At 52.8% G+C, this 20653-nt stretch overlaps 1 protein-coding gene across 3 annotated transcripts in view; it reads right to left on the bottom strand.

Annotated features, from left to right (window-relative positions):
* The window catches only part of PAPPA (pappalysin 1), a 267221-nt gene that overhangs the window by 36350 nt on the left and 210218 nt on the right, over positions 1–20653 (bottom strand). For all 3 annotated transcript variants that reach the window (XM_086413905.1, XM_086413906.1, XM_086413908.1), the window contains 4 exons: positions 19317–19527; positions 18538–18709; positions 10329–10476; positions 5042–5151 (listed from right to left, as the gene is read on the bottom strand). In XM_086413905.1, the coding sequence (XP_086270031.1) occupies positions 5042–5151; positions 10329–10476; positions 18538–18709; positions 19317–19527 (641 nt within the window). The remainder of the gene's footprint in view (positions 1–5041; positions 5152–10328; positions 10477–18537; positions 18710–19316; positions 19528–20653) is intronic.

The following is a 20653-nucleotide window of genomic DNA, read 5'->3' as shown; positions in this document are numbered from 1 at the left end:
CAGACTGGACTTTGTCTTCACTCAGAACCATTCTACCTCTGATCTTTAGAGCCTGATACCTTCTCTTCCAGGAATGAACTGTGCATCCTTTGTCTGATGTATTGCACTTGTTTATTACTTATAGTGTGTAAGATGGTTGTCTTGTAGGACAGAAAACGTCAGCCTTAGTCCTGGGCGCTAATCCTGATTCCATCACCAAGTTACGTGCACTGGGCAGTGACAACCTCGGAGAACTTCAGCTTCTTCCTCTGTAAAGTGGTGATAATGTTGATCTCACTGGAGTTTAATGAATTCCTCACAAAACGTGCCTGTCATATCACAACAGAGGGTCAGTATGTGGTGCTTTCCCTTTCCTTAACTCCCTCTCTCTCCTCCTCCTCAACTCTCCTTTCCTCTCTCTCTTTCTCTTTCCTTTCCTCCCATCCTCTTTCCAGAAGCTCTTAAAGAAGCCAAGATCCCAGCTGTTGTTGTTGTTGTTCAGTCGCTCAGTTGTGTTGGACTCTTTGGGACCCCATGGACTGCAGCACGCCAGGCTGCCCCATCCTTCACCATTTCCTGGAGTTGATGGTATGATCCTAGCTACCGGGAGGCATTATGCCCCTCTGAGATTGTGGGCTGCACTTCCTATCGGGGAGCTTTCTTGGCACCCTAAGCAGGGGGACTGCAGGGCAGACTGGAGATGCTCCTTAGGGGCTGATGCAGGAGGGGCTGCCCCCTGAATTCTGAAGGTCCAGAATTTGAAGGTCCAGCTTCAAAGAGTGTCTCATCCAGAGGTGGCAAGCCAACAGCTTCTAGGCTACACAGCCCACAGAAATGTCTAGTGTGGCACACGAAGTGCTCAAAGTCAAATTAGTTGCCCATATTTTAAAAATGAGAGACTTCATATTTTAAAGACTTCAGATTTCTTATATCCAAGGAAACAAGGAAAATCTGGCCACATTGAGCCCACATTTCCATGCTGTCACACTCAGCTGGTAGCTCCCCCTTTGGCAGCCAGAGTGTGTTTCTCAGTTGACCACAGTCCCCACCATTCCCTGCAGCCTGTCCAGCCTTAAGCCCGAGGGCTATTTGCATCTATCACAGAGTTTGCACTGTCCTATTGATTATATCGAAGGAAGGTTTCTCTGTATCTTCACTGTTTTGCGAAGTGCATGTGGGGCAAGAGGCTTGAAAAGGGGGAGAGCTTGAAAGAAAGGACAGGACAGAGTGTTTTTCTCTGAAGGTAAAACATATGGCTACAAAAGAATTTCTTTGGATATATATGCTAAGATTCCAGCTACATGAAGTTCAAAACTAAGCAAAACCAACAGAAGAGACCTTGGCGGTGGAGGCGCTGCCTGGCGTGGAAAGGTGTCTGAGAAGCTGTACAGGTCCCCACCCCGATCTGGACCTCATGAGTGGACACAGCACACAAATTGACCAAGCCTTATGCTTAAGATTAGCGTGCGAGCTTTATGTCAATAAGAAAGTGACTGCATCTGCAATACCTTATTTCTTGGGTTGGGTAGCACATACACAGGCATGTTTTATTTCAGTCTTGCTGTTTTGTGTCTATACTACCACAACCACGGCACTTCGGCGTTTAGAATACAAAGCAACACACTTGGTCTGCTTCGCCCATTTATCCCACCTACCTGGTTCCCATCGGGTTTTGAGTCTGCGACTCTTGATTTCAGTCTAACTCTCATTTCACAGAAGGGGAATCTCTGGCACATGCAGCAAGCAGGTGCCTGGGCTGTCTTGAACCTCGGTCCCTTGACTCAGCCACTGCAAACAGGAGCATCTGCTGTGCCCTGGGCCCCAGAGGGCATGCCAGGGTCAACACGGTGAGCATGGGCCTACCCTCACAAAGGCCACTCACCCAGCACACGAGCTCAGTGTCGATATTCCAAGTCACCTGGGTGGTCCTTGTTCTCCTCATATGTGCCAACCTACGTCTAATGCCTAAAACAGAGCCTGCTATGTGGTGAGCACCCGGAGTGGGCCGCAGCGGGCTCCCAGGGCCTCATGAGAGGCAACGGTGCCCATCTCTTCCGACTTGTGTTTAGCGACAGTCACTTGGAGCACCAGCAGCCTGCTGTGGTGGGAATATTTACACCGCGGCAATGGGCAAGTGCTACATATCAGAGGGTGTATCTGTGGGGAGACCTGGCTGTCAGCTACTTAAGCGATGGTAAACATTTCCCCTTTATTATTAGTATCGTGGAGGCTGTAGGCAGCTAGAGGTAACAGCAGCATCAAACTGACCTGGATCCCTCTTCAGTTCCTTGTAGGGAAAAGGTTTCTATGTACAAGATGCCATTTCCTCTACTGGAGAAAGGGAGGCTAATTCCTACCTCATGGATTGTGCGTGTGTGCATGTGTGCGTGTGTGCGTGTGTGGTGGAGACAGGAGTGCAAATGAAGCCAGGAAGGTGTCTGATCCGATGCGGGTTCACAGCGGGTGTCCATTACACATCAGTGCTCGCCTCTCACTCTCTTACACGGGGACAAATGTGACAGTGGTTGGTGCAAAGCCTTGCCCCGACACCCACCTCGCGCTGGTGCTCGGAGCAAGCCCTCTGAAAGCAGAGGGGCCATCGGGGCCGGCTCCGGCCCAGCCCCGCCAGCCCTGCAGCTCTGTGTCTGCAGCTCTCGCCACAATGGGGGCAAGGGTGCAGCAGAGGCCAGCGTTTCTGCCCGATTCCTGGAAATCATCAATCTCTGCCCTTCGCCCTCCTCCCTTTTTCTACCACATTTTTTTTCCTCCTGGATAATGAGGCCTCCGGAGACCAGTGGAGGTCTGAACCTCGTTACGGCTCTCCGGGTAGGCCGGCATCAATAAGGGCCGGCGGACCAGGGACCTGGGTGGGGGCAGGGGCGGGCAGGCGGCGGGTGGGCGACTGAGGAGGGGGGCTTTGCAGACTTTCAAATCCCTGGATTTATTTCACCATGAATTATAACTGAACTCTTTAGTGCCCGGGGCTCATGGAGGGAAGGGTGGAATTCAGCCAACAGGCAGAGGGCAGAGGGGTGGGGGGCCCTGGTCTGGGTCCCAGGCAAAGAAGACCTCCGGCCTTGGGATGTGAGAGAGGTCTCTGGTGTCCACTCTGTGCAGAGGTAGGTCCCCTGCCTTTGGTGCATGAAGAGATCGGTGGAGGGAAGGGTGCTAAGGGAGGGTGGGGTGGCATAGAAAGAACTCCCAGTCAAGATCCTGGTGCTGCTTCCTGTGTGACCCTGGGCCAGCCCCCTCCCTCTCTGATCCTGTGTCTCCATCTGTACAGTGAAGGGCGTGTGTTGATGATCTCCATCTGCCTTGAGATTGATGTATGGCCACTGTGTGGGCACCTGGGTGTGTACACGGGACACTCAGTGAGATCCTATGTGGGGCTCTGGGTGGGGAGTGGGGAAAAGCACGCTGAGTGTGAAAAACAGATGAAGGAGCCCAAGGTCAGGGAAACAGAGTGGTCTCTTGGATGTGTGCAAGAGTCAAGCAGAGAGACAGACAGACAGACAGGACAACAGGGATGGAGGCAAAGAAGGTGGGCAGGAAGGAGGTGGAAAGAGGTATAGAGGTCTCAGGAGAAGGAAGAGAGAAACAGTGAAAACAGAGGCAGGCAGTTCTTGTATCTCCTTGTATCCGGAAAATCCTTTGTGGTCGTCTTGACGAGTGGTACCTTCATGAGACTAGCAGGATCTTCTGCAAAAATATGTGCTTGGTTGCATGTTCTCTGTCTTCACCAAAATCACATCTATCCTGACCTTGCCCTTACCTCCTGGGAGTGGTTTCTCAGAGCTATCTAAGATGCTATCTCCCGGGCTATAGTCCTCATTTGCCCCCAGTAAAACTTCACTCACAACTCTTAAAAAAAAAAAAAAAGAATAAAAAAACAGAGGCAGGAAAAGGGGCACTAAGTTGGAGATGGGCAGAGAGTGGCGGCAGAAGAGGGGAGGAGGGAGGGGCGGCAGCCCTGGGGTGTGGGGGGCAGCAGAGGGGCTGGCAGGCCAGCCAGCAGGGAGTGCTGAGTAAGCCCTCACCACCGCGCCCTCAGCTCGTCTGGGAAAGAGTACACCTGGTATCAGGTTCTGCCAGCTCTCCAAGTGGGATCTGCGATGGGCAGGCGGGCAGACGGGAGCCCTCCCAGTGCCTCAGCAGAAAGGCTGGTGGAGAGACACAGCTGAACCTTCGCGGCGCCCCCGTCTCCATCTCTCACTTCCTCCCGTGCGCGGAGCCAATGCCCCAGAGCTGCCACATAGCACCAGGGATCGTGCTGCCCCAGGGACACGAGTGGGGTCCACATCGGCACTGGGGGCTCTGGTTGATCAGGTGACACATAGGAACATGGGGCTGGCCAATTCTGATGGGAACTTGGCCTTCCACACCTGCCTGGCGCCGTGGGGCGAGCACAGCCCTTGGACTCAGGCTTGGGGTCGAACCCTCCTACCGGACCACCGCCCACCCCTGAGGGCTAGTGCTCGGGGAGAGGATGCAGACAGTGGGCCTCGCTCCACCGCACCATCCTGAGGTCTAAACAGACTTGTGTGCTAAGTACTGGGTGCGCAAACATGGGAGGTGCTTCATACACAATTGGTATTGCTAGTTCCCCGTATCACATATTAATTGTTTTCCACCACACAAGTGAAGCATGAGAAAGATACCAGAAGCCCCGGCTATGGAGTGTCCATGAGCTTCTACCAGAGAAGCCATGAACCCTGCCCCAACAAGTGAGGACGTTCCTGCCAGGCAGACGCAGCTTTGGGGTCTTCTCTGCTCCTTCACCCCAGCTGTTCTTGGAGCCTCAGTCTCATTTGTAAGCGAAGTGCTTTGTCCTCTTACTCCCTGGCCGTCATCGGGATTCAGTGGGACGCTACATAACAGCCTTAGCACAGCGGCTGCCAGGGGGGAAGGACTAAATGTTTAAGGCTTGGAGAATTGACAGTGAACCCGTGTCTGCCCCACAGAGCAGGTGTGGCCATCAGATGCTTTCCCGTATGGAGAGGGACCAACTCAGGGCCAGGGCGTGTAGATGGTCAGTGAGGTCATTTTCCTCCCAGTCACTCACCTGCACTCGTGTGGGATTCAGCCAGTGCGGGATGTCGCGGACGGTCACGTTCACTGGCAGGACAATGGACTCGCTGTTGTGGTCCAGGCAGGAGGTGGTGCACTCTGACCCTGCAGGGAAGCAGAGAGGGAGGCGGCGGCTCAACCCCTGTCTCCTGATGCCAAAGACTGCCCCTCCCCCCACTGGAATGCACCCGCTGCTCCCTGGACCCCATTGGTCTGGGCCATCCCTCCCTCAGGGGCAGCGGGAAAGAGAGAACCCCCGCCTCCAGTAGGGCCACCTCTGGTCTCCCTGACAACTCTCTCGTCTCCTGTCCAGCTGACACCACCGCCACGCTCATCAGCCCTGGGCCCAGTTTGCTCTTACTCCTCCTGTGTTCAGAAACCCTTCCAGGGTTGCCCACATCCAGGACAAAGTGCAAAACAAACCCCTCTGTCCAGCATCCATGGCCTCCCATGGTCTGGTCAACCCTGTCTCCCATGAACCACCTCACACACTCCCATTAACTGGACTGCGCTTGGCTTTCCACCCGAATCCCCCATGTCACAGCTTCTAAACTCTTGCCCCTGTGTATCCTTTCTCCTGAATTGTCCCACTGATTGGCCTTCTCAAGGTCAAATCCTACCAGCTCTTCAAAGCCCAGGTCGGATCCTCCGAGAAGCTCGCCCTGATTTCTGCAGCTGACTGAGAGCAGCGTTTGCCATTGGTGAATCCCACTCCAGAGCTGGCCCTGCCCCCTGTCCCTCCTTTCCGCGGTTACAGTAATGCCCTAGGAGGGCAAGGATGGGGTCGAGTCCTCTCTGAGCCTAAGCCAGTGCCTGACACACAAGGTCTGCTCTGCAGGCATCAGCCAAGTGAGCGGTGAACGTGTGAATGCCACATCAGCAGTAACCACACTCTCCTCCCCCAGGGCTGGCGCTCACACCCTCCTCTGTGCTCTCAAGATCCTTCCCCCGACTCTTCAACGGGTGCATGACAATCAATGATCTTTCAGACCTTAATCCAAGTGCCCTTTCTTGGAGGAGACCTCCACTCCTGACAACCCAAACCCTCTCCCAGACACCCGTCACAGACTTTGTCTCTGTGGTACCAAAAGTTCTCTTCCCTGCTTGCCTGTAACTCCATGAGGCCAGTGCTATCTGTGCCCCTTTCTATGCCCAGAGCCTGGCACTGTGCATGGTGGATGGCAGGCACTCGATAAATATTTGTGAAGTGAGTGAAAGAGACAAGAGTGAGCAACTGCATAGATGGTTGAGGAAACGAATGACTGAATGAATGAAGGGCACAATGAATGAATGATGAGTAGGCATTTAGGTATCCCAGAGAGCAGGAAGTGGGTACATAAACGAGTGAGTGGATTAATAAAGGACTGAATAAGTGGCTAAAGGAATGAAAACATGAATCAGGCAGTGAGTCAGTGAAGGCACCATGACCAACAGAGACAGGGTCAGTACACAGAAGCCCTGGGTCCAGGCGCTTCTCCAGCTGACCTTCAAGCTGTGGGTGGGCAAGACAAATGAAATTGGACTGATTCATTCTCTGTCCTGACCTCAGTGATTCTCAAGTCTCCTTAAAACCAAGCTTATCCCATGGGATGTCCCCAGGACTCCAGAAAGGTCCTCATTCATATGGACAGAGAACGGACATGTCACAATCTCACCAGGGCCCTACGGAGGTCATTCCCCTGCCTTAGTGTCAAGACCACCCTCGAACACTGAATGGTTTACGAGTCAACTTTCTTGAAAAATATCCTCCGCTGTTAGCCAGTCCAAAGGCTCCCTTCCAGACGTGTGTACGTGTATAAACAGAATGCACATATGTGTCTGCTGCTGCTACTGCTAAGTCGCTTCAGTCGTGTCCGACTCTGTGCGACCCCATAGACGGCAGCCCACCAGGCTCCCCCGTCCCTGGGATTCTCCAGGCAAGAACACTGGAGTGGGTTGCCATTTCCTTCTCCATATATGTATATGCATACATGCAAATATAGGTGCATATTTAGATATTTGTATATGTACATATATTTTATCAGGGCCCTTCTGTTGCCATCTTGTCATTCTCTTCAATCTAAGCGAGTCACAAAGTCTGAAGAGGGGGCTGGGGTGGAATGGCAGATCCGGGACAATCTTTAGAATCTCTTTACTTTAAACACGGGGCCCCTGAACCCAGAAAAGGCAGGGGTGGGAGTATTTCTGGTCTGGTCAGCTGGCTTTCACCTGCGACTCACCACCCCTGCACACCCAGCCCTTAAGACCGCGGTCCTCACACCCATCTTGGGGGTGAAAGAGTGAAGTGTGCAGTGCTTGAGTTCCAGAGCTGGGGAGGAGGGGGCCATGAATGAAAGCCCACGCCTCTCCGGCTCCCAAACCCCGTGACGCATAGGGAGTGGAAACACAGAAGGGAGAGAAGAGAAGGTGGCGGCCATGGATGGGGACAGAGAGAGGTGAAGGGTGAGCAGAGAGAAAAGAAGCCCGCAGAAAGACGTAAAAAGAAGAGATGAGAGTCCGAGGTGGGGGTCCCTTGGCCCTCAGAGAGACTCCATGGTGTGTGTATGAATCAGGAGATCGATTTTAAAGATTTCAGGGAGCCAGGCTGTGATGGGAAAATCTTTTTGGAGAAACAAGATGCCACCTCTGAGAAACAGACAAAGGCTGTTCACCCCAAAAGGGGGAATAAATAAACCTGGTTCACCCAGGAGGCCACGGCTGCCCTGTGCAGCAGACACGGCTCAATCCCTCTCTCCCGGCGGCGGGCTCCGCTCTGCCCTCCCTCGCCACAGCGCTGGGCCTCAGGACCAGGCGGCGTGTTGTGATGTATGAGCCCTAATTGGCGTCATTACAGATCGCTGATCTCACCGGGCCCCCGTCTCCCCCTCCCAGGAGGAGCCAGGAGGTGGCAGCAGCCTTGGTGGCTGTCACAACTTTCTGGGAGTTTCTGAGAGGGGACACAGGCCTCCCCAGGCCCTTGGCCTGGAGGCAGATGCTCCAAGCAGCTCCAGAAAGGGGGCCCCAGCCCCCAAGCCAGCCGCCTACCTCACCCCTGCCCTGCTTAGGAGGCCTCTGGTCAGGGTCCCTTTCCTTGAGGGACGTCTCCCCGGGGAGGGCTCAGCCCAGGGGGTGGGTGGAAGGACAACGAGCAGGAGTGTCGGGTGGGTGGGGGAAGCTTTGCCCCTCTCTGCTTCAGCATCCCCTTCAGAGGCCCTGGGGAGGGGGGCGTTTACTCTCTCAGCCCCCTCCAGCAGACCCCCACCCCCCACCCCAGATGACCATGCTCATAAAACCACATCGGCGTGGCAGTGAGAACAGGGGATACAGAGGCAGGGAAGGGGATTCCGCGTCAGACAGACAGCTTTCCCTGTCTGCTTTGACCACGAGAAAGCTCGTGGAGTGAAGGAAAGGCTACTGTCATCACTACCCCTTCTCCCCGCCACCACCTCTCGACCAGCCTGCTGGCTAGCAGAGGGCCAGGCATTCTGGCTCCCTTGCGTGTGTCTGCGACTTGCACATACACAACAGGTACAAAGTGGCCACGTGACGTACCTGCGTACGTGTGTGTGTGAGCTAAACGTAGGTTTACGGGTGACGTATCTGGGCGGTGTCTGGCTGATGCGTCCGTGCTAGGCGTGAGCTCACCGCACGATGGGTGCATTTGCGTCGGTTGTGAAGCATGCACGCTTGCTCGTTTGTGCATACAGGAATATATGAGCTTGAAAGCATCGGTGGATGCAGACATGCAGGCGGTCTGGTTTTAATCAGGATTTTTTTTTCTCCCGGGGTTGTTCAATGCCAGGCATGAGTATGACGGCGTATTCATTTTTGTGCGTGTCCTGACTGAGTCAGGGGCAGGGGCCCCATCACAGACAGAAGTGTCCAGAGCCATGCACACCCCTCAGGAATGATGGAGAAAGCCTTGACCTTGGGATGGAGCAGCCAACGCTACTGGCCACCACTCCACCTGTTGCCACAACTTTCTAGAATGCCTATACTGGCAGACCCAATGAGATCCCCCCTCTGCAAAGCTCCTGCTTAGGGTCCTTTGGATCGGTGGCTCCATTAGATCTTAAACTACCTTGGGAATCAGCAGGGAGGGGAACCATGCCCTTGGATGTTTTCTGAGGCATGCTGCACTAATGCGGGAGGGCTGATCCTTACTCTAAGTTCAGCTGAAGAACCTCTGTGCGAGGCTCTGCGTTTCCATCTTTCAAAGGAAGTGGTCAGGCCCCCTAACCCCTTTGCTCCCCAGCTGTGGGCCTCCCTTCTGGACGTGAAATGATAACCACGTGAGGGTGAGGAACACATTGACTCTGTGTGGCTGGGAGTGAGTGTCTGCACAGATAACCCTCTGCTCCAGACACCCCTGGTGATCGTCCCATAAATCACACTGGCCACGAGAAAGGACATCCAATTCCCTGGGCTTTTCATCATGGTCAATTAAGGAATCCACCCAAGAGGTCAGTAGCACTGCCCTCCACTGAGGTCAGACTCCATGCACGCCCAGCTCCCCAGAAAGCTGTGGGCCTGTGATGAATGTATCTGTCCAGACGCCTGGTCTCTCCCAGGCCACCCCCTGGCATCAGACCCCAGTTTGTCTCCCTTCACTTGGCGAGCTAGCCTATCACCATGTAAAGAATATTTTGAAAAAGCTGTTTCTCCTTATTTTGGAGGCAACTGAAATGCCATGGAAAGAACTCGGGCTTTGGAGGAGTGGTCTCAGGATTTGGGCATGTTCTATCATTGCTTTGAGTCTCAATTTCCTCATCTGTTCAAGGTTATTGAGAGGATAAGAGATCACATCTCTAGAGAGCTGGGTACAGTGCTGACCCACGGCCGGTATTATGAATGATCAGCATCACACATGTTTTAAGATCACCAACAAAGGCAGCCATACTGGGTCACTGCTTCCCTAAATTGGAAGTGGATTTTCATACCTCCCTCCCTTTGCCATGTTGATCCCTTCTGTCTGGAATGCCACTTCTTGCCCAACTAGCTCTGGCAAATCCCTGTGTAAGCAGACCTTCCTCTAGGAGCCTTCTGTGTCCCTGGAGGCACCAGTCAATGTTTCTGTCCTCCAGTGTAATCCCACACACCCACCCAACGTTGCTTTGCTGACATCTGTGCCCTGAATTCTCTTCTTGAGAGGACAGGGTCTGGTCTCATTCCTTTTCATTTCCCCAGTGCCTCGCGCTGAGAGAGGTGCCCATTATCCCAGAAGGACACAAGCTCCAAGTTCTGGGGAGGATGCGCCACCCCCCTGCCCCCCATGCATAGCTCACCACCCACGCCCATCGTACCTATGGCATAGCCCTCAGGGCACTGCAGCTTGAGATTGCTGTTGAGCTGGTCTGGGGCCGAGCACTCGCCTTGCATCTCCTGGCAGATGTGGAAGGAGCCGCTCCAGGTGCCATCTTTCCGGCAGTGGATGACGTTGTTTCCGCGGCCCTGCACGCCACAGAGACACAGTCAGGATCAAGAGAGACCCCACCCTCTGCACAAGAAGCCTCCCAATGTTTCTGCTCTGCAGCGCCCCGAAAGTGTTCCAAAACAAGTTCTTCACCATGGTGGAAACCCAACCGGCCTCCAATAGAGTCACTGCAATGTCTCCATTTTACAGATGGGGACACTGAGGACTCAGTGGGGGAAGAAACTTGCTCAAAGCATTTTGGAGAGTTTAACACCCAGGTTTCCTACATCTGAGTAGTGTTCTTTCAGAGAGTCCAATCAGAGGAACTCGTTTGGCTTGTTTTTTGTAACTGAGAACGTAGGGGACCACGTGTACCCCGATGTGTACAGTGAGTAAGCATGGATCTTGGAGCCATTTGTCAGGAGGCGGTCACACACCAAGGCTCAGAGGCTAAAGGATCTGCCTGCAATGCAGAAGACCTAGGTTTCATCCCTGCGTCAGGAAGATCCCCTGGAGAAAGGAATGGCTACCCAATCCAGTGTTCTTGCCTGGAATATCCCATGAACAGAAGAGCCTGGCAGGCTAGAGTTCATGGGGTCACAAAGAGTCGGACACGACTGAGCGACTATCACTTTTCACTTTCACCCCAGGCATACTCCAAAGCTTGCTTCATCTCAATCGACGAGAAAAAAATCCCAGGCTCCAGCCCCACAAGTAGCTTTCTCTTCCAGGGCCTCCCTTCCCCTCCCTCCCTCCTTCCTTCCTTCCTTCCTTCCACTCCATTCCATTCCAGCAATAATGGCACCAAGAGGGTGGTGTGAGGATGCTTCTATACGCTCCCTCCCTCCAAGTCTTTACAATAGGCAATATCCCATCTCTCAGTCTTCTGCAAAGCCATGGGCAAACGAGCCACTTTCCACTAACATTCCAACAGAAGGTCAGCTTTGCTGAAATTTCAGAACCATCCCCCAATCCAAAGACCATTCCTTAGCGTCCATTCTAGGCGTAGCTCTGTCGGGTCCAGTTGTGAAGTAAGCCAGCTCCCTGCTCCCCACAGCACCACCGCCAGCCCTGAGCGTCGTCCACTGCCTGCATTCTCAAATGCCCCATGTAGGGTTTCACCTGGCCAGGCTGCTTCTGCATGTGTTGCACCTTTGTCTGCTCTGTCCCCTGCCTCTGCCCCCTTGTCCAAACACAGGCACAGAACTTTCTGGCAGAAGCATCCTGTCCTAATGCCAAGCCCAGGCCTGCACACTGCACTAGCCGAAGGTCTCTGACACCCGCTGCCTCTCTATCATCTGTTCCCTCCTAAATGGTACCCTCTTGGGTCACCCCTGCACCCCTGGGGGCCTTCCACAGTACTCAACAGGTCCCAGCCACTTAACAGGCCCATTCACACATCACCCAATAGGTATTTTTGTTCATTCAGGAACAAAAGATGGAGTGAGTAAGTACAGAGATGTGGAATGAATTTGTTTAAAAAGAAGAGAAATGCATGGATGAGGAAATAAATGAGTAAATGAAGAAATGAATGAATACGTGAATAAATGAACAAGTGTGTGCATGAGAAAACAAACTCTTGGAAAGGGCTGATGCAGGCTGAAGCTGCCCTGTCTGAGAAAACAGCTGTAAGGAGCTGGGATTTAGAGAGAAAGGGGCCCCTCTCTGGGCCTCACGTGGGCCAGCATGAGGAGGATCTGGTGGCGGTGGAAACCTCTGTGGCCACGGAGAAGGGTGGCCCATCCCACGCCCACAGCTGTGGGGTGATTGCTGAGTCCACCCAGAGGTTCCCTGTGAGCGCGGGGAAAGTTTAGGCAACTTCCTATGGCTTCAGAGAACCCCGACTCTCCCTCCCAGAACCCCAGGCCCCGTGATTCTGCTGGGCCCTCAGGGGAGTAGGAAATTGACCCCAATTTCCTTGAGCCTTGGCCTATGGTGCACTTGGCCTCCAGCCCCTGAAGGGCTGCAGACCTCAGCACTGCGTGGGCCAGAGCTGGCTGGGAGCTGGGTTTGCAACAGAGAATGTATTAGGACTGGCTGGAATCTGCGTAGGGAATTTCATGCCGGGGAGGCACCACTACAGAAAAGGGAAGCATAAAGGCACTCTGGTCTTGCTGCCTCTGGTCTCTCTCCCTCCTGCCCAGCTCATCTGGCACTTTCTGCTGCTGACTGAAGCAGCGTCACAAAGGATACAGTCCTTCTGATAAGATAGCTTGCACTTTCAAACCAGGCTTGCTGGAGGGCCGCCAGCCAGGGCTTCTACAGTGGGACCCAGATGACACGCCAGCCCCTTCTCTTGCTCTGCACACATCCTTCCTTTGAGTCTGTGGTCACCTGTCTCTCCCGCATACTTCTTTTGATTCCCACCCCCACACCTTTGGCCCTCTGTACCTTCTACATGGCAGACTTCCCAGAGCCTCTCTGGATTTCATGTCCTCCTTTGGGAAGATTTTTGTGCACTTAGGGCTACCTATCACCTGGGTGCAGGAGAAGGCAATGGCACCCCACTCCACTACTCTTGCCTGGAAAATCCCATGGATGGAGGAGCCTGGTAGGCTGCAGTCCATGGGGTCGCTAAGAGTCAGACACGACTGAGCGACTTCAGTTTTACTTTTCACTTTTATGCATTGGAGAAGGAAATAGCAACCCACTCCAGTCTTCTTGCCTGGAGAATCCCAGGGACAGAGGAGCCTGGTAGGAGGTCATCTATGGGGTTGCACAGAGTCGGACACAACTGAAGTGACTTAGCAGCAGCAGCAGCAGCATCACCTGGGTGCAGATGCTTGGAGCAGAGCCATGTTGCTGAGCCCAGTGTGACCATAGAAGGCCTGACATGCAGGATCCAATCTGGGAAGACCGGAGGCCAGGGGACCTACTGTGCATCTCTGAATACACAGTGCTACATGCTAGGGTGAAGTTTACCACCAGAGGGCTGAGCATCTCTTAGCAAAGCGTCTTGTCTCTCTGTGCCTGTGTCTCCATCTGCAAAAAAAGCATACTATATGGGGCTGCCCTGGTGGCTCTGTGGTAAAGAATCTGCCTGCCAATGCAGGAGATACGGGTTTGGTTCCTGATCCAGGAAGATCCCACATGCCATGGAGCAACTGAGCCCATGCACCACAAGTAGGGAGCCTGTGCTCTAGAGCCCTTGGGTTGCAACTACTGAAGCCCGAGTGCCCTAGAGTCCATGCTCTGCAACAAGAGAAGCCGCTGCACTGGGAACCATGCACCGCAACTGGAGGGTGCCCCCACCTCGCTGCAACTGGAGAAAAGCCCGTGCAATGGCAAAAGTCACGCACAGCCCCAAATAAATAAATAAACACAAATGCAAAAGAAGCGTACTATGCTTTCTCAACTCTAACTACACAGGTCCCCAAAAAGCCACAAGCATATAATACAGTGTCAAACATCTACTACGTGCCAGTGTTTTACACGCAGTTAAAAATGCTTTTACCAGTGCAGTTAGTGTGGAAATCGTGTCCTTTTTACAGATTTGAAAACTGAGGCTCAGCTAGGAAGTGAAAAGGTGAGTTTTTAAATGATGCTGGTGTGATGGTTAAGAGTCTGGACTTCAGTCAGACTTCCCAGGTTCCAATTCCATCTCTGCACCCTTCCCACTGTGCAGACTTGGGGAAGTTCCTTAACTTCTCTATGCTTTGGTTTCCTGTTAAATGAGCCTGGAATTCACTGCCTGAAAAAGTCATCATGGGGATCAGTGAGTTAGGCTATGTGAAGCATTTATAGCTTAACACACAGATCAGGCCCTCTAAGGGTTAGGTGAGCTCTTAACCACTCTCTTGCACTGCCTCAAAGAGAACTTTAACATCAGCCCAAGCATTACCCACATTTGAGAAACAGCAGCTGCCAGAACAGGGAGGCGGCCGGGCCGGAGCCAGGCTTTTCCCTGTAAACCTCTGTGCTTTCCTACAGTACAGGGGAGTGGAATCGGGGAGGCGAGGCTAGGAGACGCGCACAGAGGGAGACCCAGACTTCTAGTTAGCAGAAATGGAAGTAAGACAGTGGCGGAGAGAAATATGACATCAACAGAGCAATTCAGCTCAGTTGTTTTGTTCAGTCGTGTCTGACTCTTTGTGACCCCACGGACTGCAGCACACCAGGCTTCTATGTCCTTCACCATCTCCCGGACTTTGCTCAGATTCATGTCCACTGAGTGGGTGATGCCATCCAACCATCTACACAGTGAACCACAAGATACAGAGATCTGCTAACAGCAATCCCAGTTCTGCCTGGACTTCCTCCTAGTTGTATAAGGTGGGCAAGACACCTTAACTCCCTGAACCACACCTTCCTCACCTGCAAAATGGGACAGTGATGCCAGACACTGTGGGGCTTAAATGTCTGTACAAAGCACTTAACCCAGCCTGGCGTAGAGTACATGCTCAATAAATCGCAGCTGTTGTTTATTATCTGCCTCTGTGTCTGGTCAATGGCCTCACATGCATTTTGTTTCCTCCCAGTGAGATACAGGGGTGACGTGTAGCCATGCAGCTGCAGGAGTAAGGCTGGGCAGAAAATGTCGTTTGTGCAATGACTTGGCTAGGAGATCTGACTCTGCTACCAACTTGCTGTGTGACCTTGGGTATGGTGCTTCCCCTCTCTGAGCTTCAGTGGTCCTACCTATCAAATAAGCAGATTGCAATGGGAAAACCCTGAGGTCCAGCCCATCTCTAATATCGTATGGGCTTGGGACTTCCTCTAGGAAGCCCTGCATCCTTGGGCAAGCATGTGATGATCCTGAACCTAGAAGCTGCCCCGCTTGGGAAGGCATTATACGTATGGGAGGGGTGCCCAGGTTGCGCACCGCACAATTCCACAGGCCCGCCCTACTTCCACTGCCTCAGTTAATCCTCACAAATAAACTAAGAGGAAGCCAGAATTACTTCCCCTCCCCCACTTTATGCCTGAGGAAACTGAAGCTTAAAGAGTTAAATAACTTGCCCAAGTCCTCCAGCTAGTAAGTGGTAAAGCCAAGATTCAAACACAGAGTCTGGATCCAGCATCACAGTGGCTCCCTAGGAATGGATGAAGTTGAGGTTTGATTTGTTCATTTGCTTTTAGTGTCAGTGGGAAGGAGTATGTGAGCCTCCCCTACAACAGCCCCTGTCCTCCCCTGCCAGGATCTGGAGCTTGTTTGGAAAGCAAAGAATTCCCGCTCCATATACATGCTGTTCGATTCAAGATACTCTGCGCGGTACATTTCGACTGTGTTTACAGGCAGCGAGAGGGGATCTGAGGTGAATACTAGATTTGGCTCCCAGGCCCCCGGTCTGAGGGTAGAGGAAATTCATTTGCAGTACAAACTAGAAACGTCAATTGTATTAGGAGCCCATTTGGCACGCGCTCCCTCATTCCTTAGCCGGCAAGCAATACCCTGCTCCTTAGCGTCTGGCCTCCCCGGCAGTTGCCAAACAGGACCGCTTGAGTCGTCTGATAAATTTACATTTTCCTCTCCTTTAAATACAAACTGGCCATGAAAGGTACTTGGCAGGCCCCAGGCAGACTGGGTTTCAGTTTGATAACATGACCACGGCCAGAATAGTATTTGGCTCAGCAGTTCGGGTAACTGTTAGCAACAGTTTTATGTAAGGGAGTGAGAGGGAAGTTGATCGGCTGCGTGAGGCCGTGGTAATCTCTGGCCTTTGCTTGTTCCAGCCCCAGCTTCTGCCTCCCTGGCAGCTGAGGAAGGGAAGGACCCGGGTACACAGACAGGAGTCCTGAGCATGCCTCCCCTACAGGGCTTGCCTCCTGGACTCGGTCTGCCCACTGTCCACAGTTGGGGGACCAGGTTCCGATTCTGATTCAGCTGACACCAGCTGCGTCACCTTGGATGGCTGAGTGAGTGTCCCAACTGGAAAATGAGGAGAGCAGCCTGGATGTCCACGGCAGGAGTCAGGCCCTGTCACTTCCCAAGCACCTACTAGGCGCTTGGCACTATCCCCAGTGCTGACAACACAGAGAAGATGAAAGCTGTGGTCAGGGATCTCAAAACCTAGTGGAACTGAAAGTGAAGTCGCTCAGTCCGATTCTTTGCAACCCCTTGGACTGTAGCTCACCAGGCTCCTCCGTCCATGGAATTTTCCAGGCAAGAGTACCGGAGTGGGTTGCCATTTCCTTCTCCAGGGGATCTCCCCGACCCAGGGATTGAACCCAAGTCTCCCACATTGCAAGCAGATGCTTTACCATCTGAGCCACCTGGGAAGCCCCAAAATCTAGTGGGGGAGCGTGAAATGAATTACAGTGCAGCGTGGCCAGTGCTGTGAGGGAGGGGCACTGGGCCCACAGTGGGAGGGGCAGGAAAAGGTTCCTGGAAGAAGGGGTGCCTGGGCTGAATGGTGAAGGACACTTAGGCTGGAAAAGGTGACAGCTCCTTTCACAGAGAACATGCAGGTGAAGGGGGAGATTTGTCTTACTGTGATGGGGGAGGTAAGCTGAATGCACAGGTGAGACTTACTCTAAGGGAGATGGGGTTACTGATTCACAAAAGACTTTGAGCAGGGGAACTGTCATGATCACACGTGTGCTCTCAACAGGCCACTCTGGCTGTGATGTGGACAGTCTGCCGGAGAGGCAAGGAGAAGGCAGGGGGGCGGTCGGGAAGCTGCGTGCAGGCCAGGAGGGTGATGCTGCTGGCCTGAGTTAGGCCGGTGGCCTTGGAGACAGGTAAGGGCAGTTCTTCAGGAGTTCGGAATGGGCAGAAGTCAGTGGCTAACTGCACGTGGGAATGGGAGTAAAAGGAGCTGAGGATGCTGCTCCGACTGTGTCTAGTATTTGGTTTTTCCAGTGGCCGTGAATGGATGTGAGAGTTGGACCATAAAGAAAGCTGAGCGCCAAAGAGTTGATGCTTTTGAACTGTGGTGTTGGAGGAGACTCTTGAGAGCCCCTTGGACTGCAAGGAGATCCAACCAGACTGCTAAAGGAGATCAGTTCTGGGTGTTCATTGGAAGGACTGATGCTGAAGCTGAAACTCCAATCCTTTGGCCACCTCATGTGAAGAGCTGACTCATTTGAAAAGACCCTGATGCTGGGAAAGATTGAAGGCAGGAGGAGAATGGCATGATAGAAGATGAGATGGTTGGATAGCACCACTGACTCTCAATGCACATGAGTTTGGGTAAACTCAGGGAGTTAGTGATGGACAGGGAGGCCTGGCATGCTTCAGTTCATGGGGTTGCAAAGAGTCGGACACAACTGAGCTACCGAACTGAACTGAACTGAACTGAATACCCACTAAGCACTGACAAGAGGGAGATCCTTGCACTGGGGCCCAGTTGGCTGAACTCTGGCCTCACCTGAGTAAAGATCCTTGCCCACCTGTGTGTCATGGGGCTTGAGGCATCCACCCTAAATGGTGGGTTCTCTCAGGACTGGAGCTCCCTGTGGATCTAAGTCTTCCCTGGAGCCAGCTGGTTCCTCATTCTCTTTCCCATTCTTGATTCCCTACTTGTCTTAGTGGGTGGAGGTGGGTGTGTGTAAGGATTAAGGAAATGCCATTCACAGAACTGCCTCAGCAGGGCTGCTGGGAGTGCTGAACTCAGTTACACGTGGACTGAGATAGAATTCAGTCCCCTCCATCTCCTACCATCCTTCTTCAGTAGTCTCAAAACTGTACATCTAGTCTAAATATGGCTCCCTTTCTCCAAATGCTTGAGGAGCTACTGATGTCTCCAGATCATGGAAATCGTGATTCTACATATTTCAGAGCAATGTAAGTGGCGATGGTGGTAAAAAGTCAACAAAACAGCCTCGGTCACTCCTTACCTTGGATCAAGTTCAGACATTGGGATTTCACTTATGATTTCTCTCATAAGGTTCCTGATACTGAGATTTTTTTTCAAAGCTAAGAATCGCTGAACCAGTAATATGCAGTGTAATGGGTAGGACCACGAGGTTCAGAGAGATTACAAAGAAAGATGGTGAGAACTCAGCTCCTAAACTTCTGCATGGGTGATACCGCTATTACACAATTGTGGCATCCGCAGGGAGTCTCCTGGAGGATGTGGTTCTTAAATCCTGGCTGGTGGTTAGTAAACAGAGGGGAAAGGGGTCTAAGTGTTGACCCCAAATTCAAGGAGCCTCACCTGGGTGGCATCGCTGTCTTCACAGTTGATCCTGCACTCGCTGTTGAACTGGAAGCCATTAGTGCACTGGTACAGCCCGTGGAATTTTGGTGGAGGAGGGTCACACGTCACAGGAACACAAGCTCCCTCCTGCCAGCTGCCATCCTGGGTACACTGGGTCTTGAAGGCCCGTCTTTGAGGAAGAGATAAAAGTAGAGACATCTCAAGGACCCAATGGCTGCAGCCACGCTCTACCCACGGTCTCTGGAGCCAGCTGGCCTCACACATACCTTTCTGATTCCTGAGTCCCTGCTCATCCTATTGCATGGCGGAGGGAGTGAGGAGGGGTTAAGGTAAACGTTCACAGAACTCTTTTCTCAGGGCCGAGAAAGAGTTTCATGTGGACTGAAATAAAATCAAGCCCTGCTGGCCCGTTTCTGCCCACTTCCTTCCAGGGGCGCTGACGGGGGCTGACGCGGGGATGGTATGGATACCCACCACTTGCTGCACACCAGGCACCCTGCACGCACTCCACACACACATCCTCATTCATCCTTCACAACCATCTTACCCAGTGACTGCTATCATCCTCCCCATCGTATTGCTCAACGGTAGAGGCCCAGAGAAGTCACACAGTCAGCAAGCAGCTGATGACAATGTCCCTCCAGATTCCCAGGGAAGAGCACGGGATGAATGGTGGGCAGAGCAGGGAGCACTTCCTTCTAACTAGACAGACCTGGCTCTCCCTGTCCCCCGGCCGGCTCCAGCCGCCGGGAGCTTGCCTCTGCAGCCGCACTTACTTCTTTGACTTCCGGGAGGAGCCGGGCACGTGGTATCCAGGTCTGCACTTGTACTTGCAGAAGGAGCCCACCTTGTGCTTGTTCTCACGGCACCGGGCCGTCTGGAGGTCTGCGTTGGGCACCGGGGGCGGAGCCAGGCACATGAGCTCACACAGGGCCTCCGGGAAGGACCACAGCCCATCCTCCATGCAGGTCAGGAGGCTGTTGTTGCCTGTAGGACACAGGCAGGCAGGGTTAGTGGAGGCGGGAGGTGGGGAAGCTCTGATAGACCAGCTCATCCACAGCTGCCTGGACTCAAGTCAACTTGAAGAACCAGACACTTGCACATGTGATTCCAGACCCTTCCACTTTCAGCTGAGGAGTCTAGGGAGAAGAAAGAGCTGCCACAAAATTAAAAAAAAGAAAAAAAAAAAAAAGGGAGATACAATTTGGGGAGTGATGTACCCCATGTCTACAGTGAATCCAATTCAAGGCTCCTGACTTCGGATTCTGAAACCTCTTATATTGCATAGACAAGAGACCTTCACGATCCTTGTCAACTACAAATGGGCACTTGCCACGAGTATTTGCCAGCGACTGAACAACAAGGACATTTGCCACCTGCCTGAGCAGAGATTGAACCCTGTGCTGTTGCAGCTGCCGACCTGACCTTCAGCACTCCCTGAGGGGGACTCAGGGAGGAGGGTGAGGCACTCTGTGCTCCAAGGAAACTGGTGGAACGGGTCTTTAGATAGTTAGATATTTTCAGGAGCTGATTTCATGAACCCAATCCTTGGATCTCTTCATATCTAGTAAATCACTAAAGCCCTTCATGATGACATCAGTTCCTCATGACTAACAGAAAACCTTTTCTAAAGTAAGAACTTGATTACACTGAACTCCCCCTTCACCAAAATCTTATATATTAACCTTCCCCACTGCCTCTTTGGAGCAGTCCCTCAGAGCTCTCTGAAGCGCTGCCTCCCGCACTGCCTTCCTCATTTTGCCCCAGAAATAAAACTTAACTCGCAACTCTCACTTTGCACATCTTTTTAGTCCACACTTCATCCTCCCTGCTTTGCATCTGGGCCCAGAGATGAAGAAACTTGCTTTCCAGTAACTGGCAGAGTAAGTTTCCCTGATAGCTCAGCTGGTAAAGATTCCGCCTGCAATGCAGGAGAGCCTGGTTTGATTCCTGATCAGGAAGTTCCCCTGGAGAAGGGATAGGCTACCCACTCCAGTATTCTTGGGCTTCCCTCGTGGCTCAGTTGGTAAAGAATTTGCCTGCAATGCAGGAGACCTGGGTTCGATCCTTGGGTAGGGAAGATCCCCTGCAGGAGGGCATGGCAACCCACTCC

Source organism: Bos grunniens, chromosome 8 (genome assembly GCF_055505025.1).
Source record: "Bos grunniens cultivar Pamir isolate PY7600 chromosome 8, Bosgru_T2T1.0, whole genome shotgun sequence".
Lineage (NCBI taxonomy): Eukaryota > Metazoa > Chordata > Mammalia > Artiodactyla > Bovidae > Bos > Bos grunniens.
The sequence above is the reverse complement of the archived record's forward strand: the minus strand, read 5'-3'. Positions and strand labels throughout refer to the sequence as shown.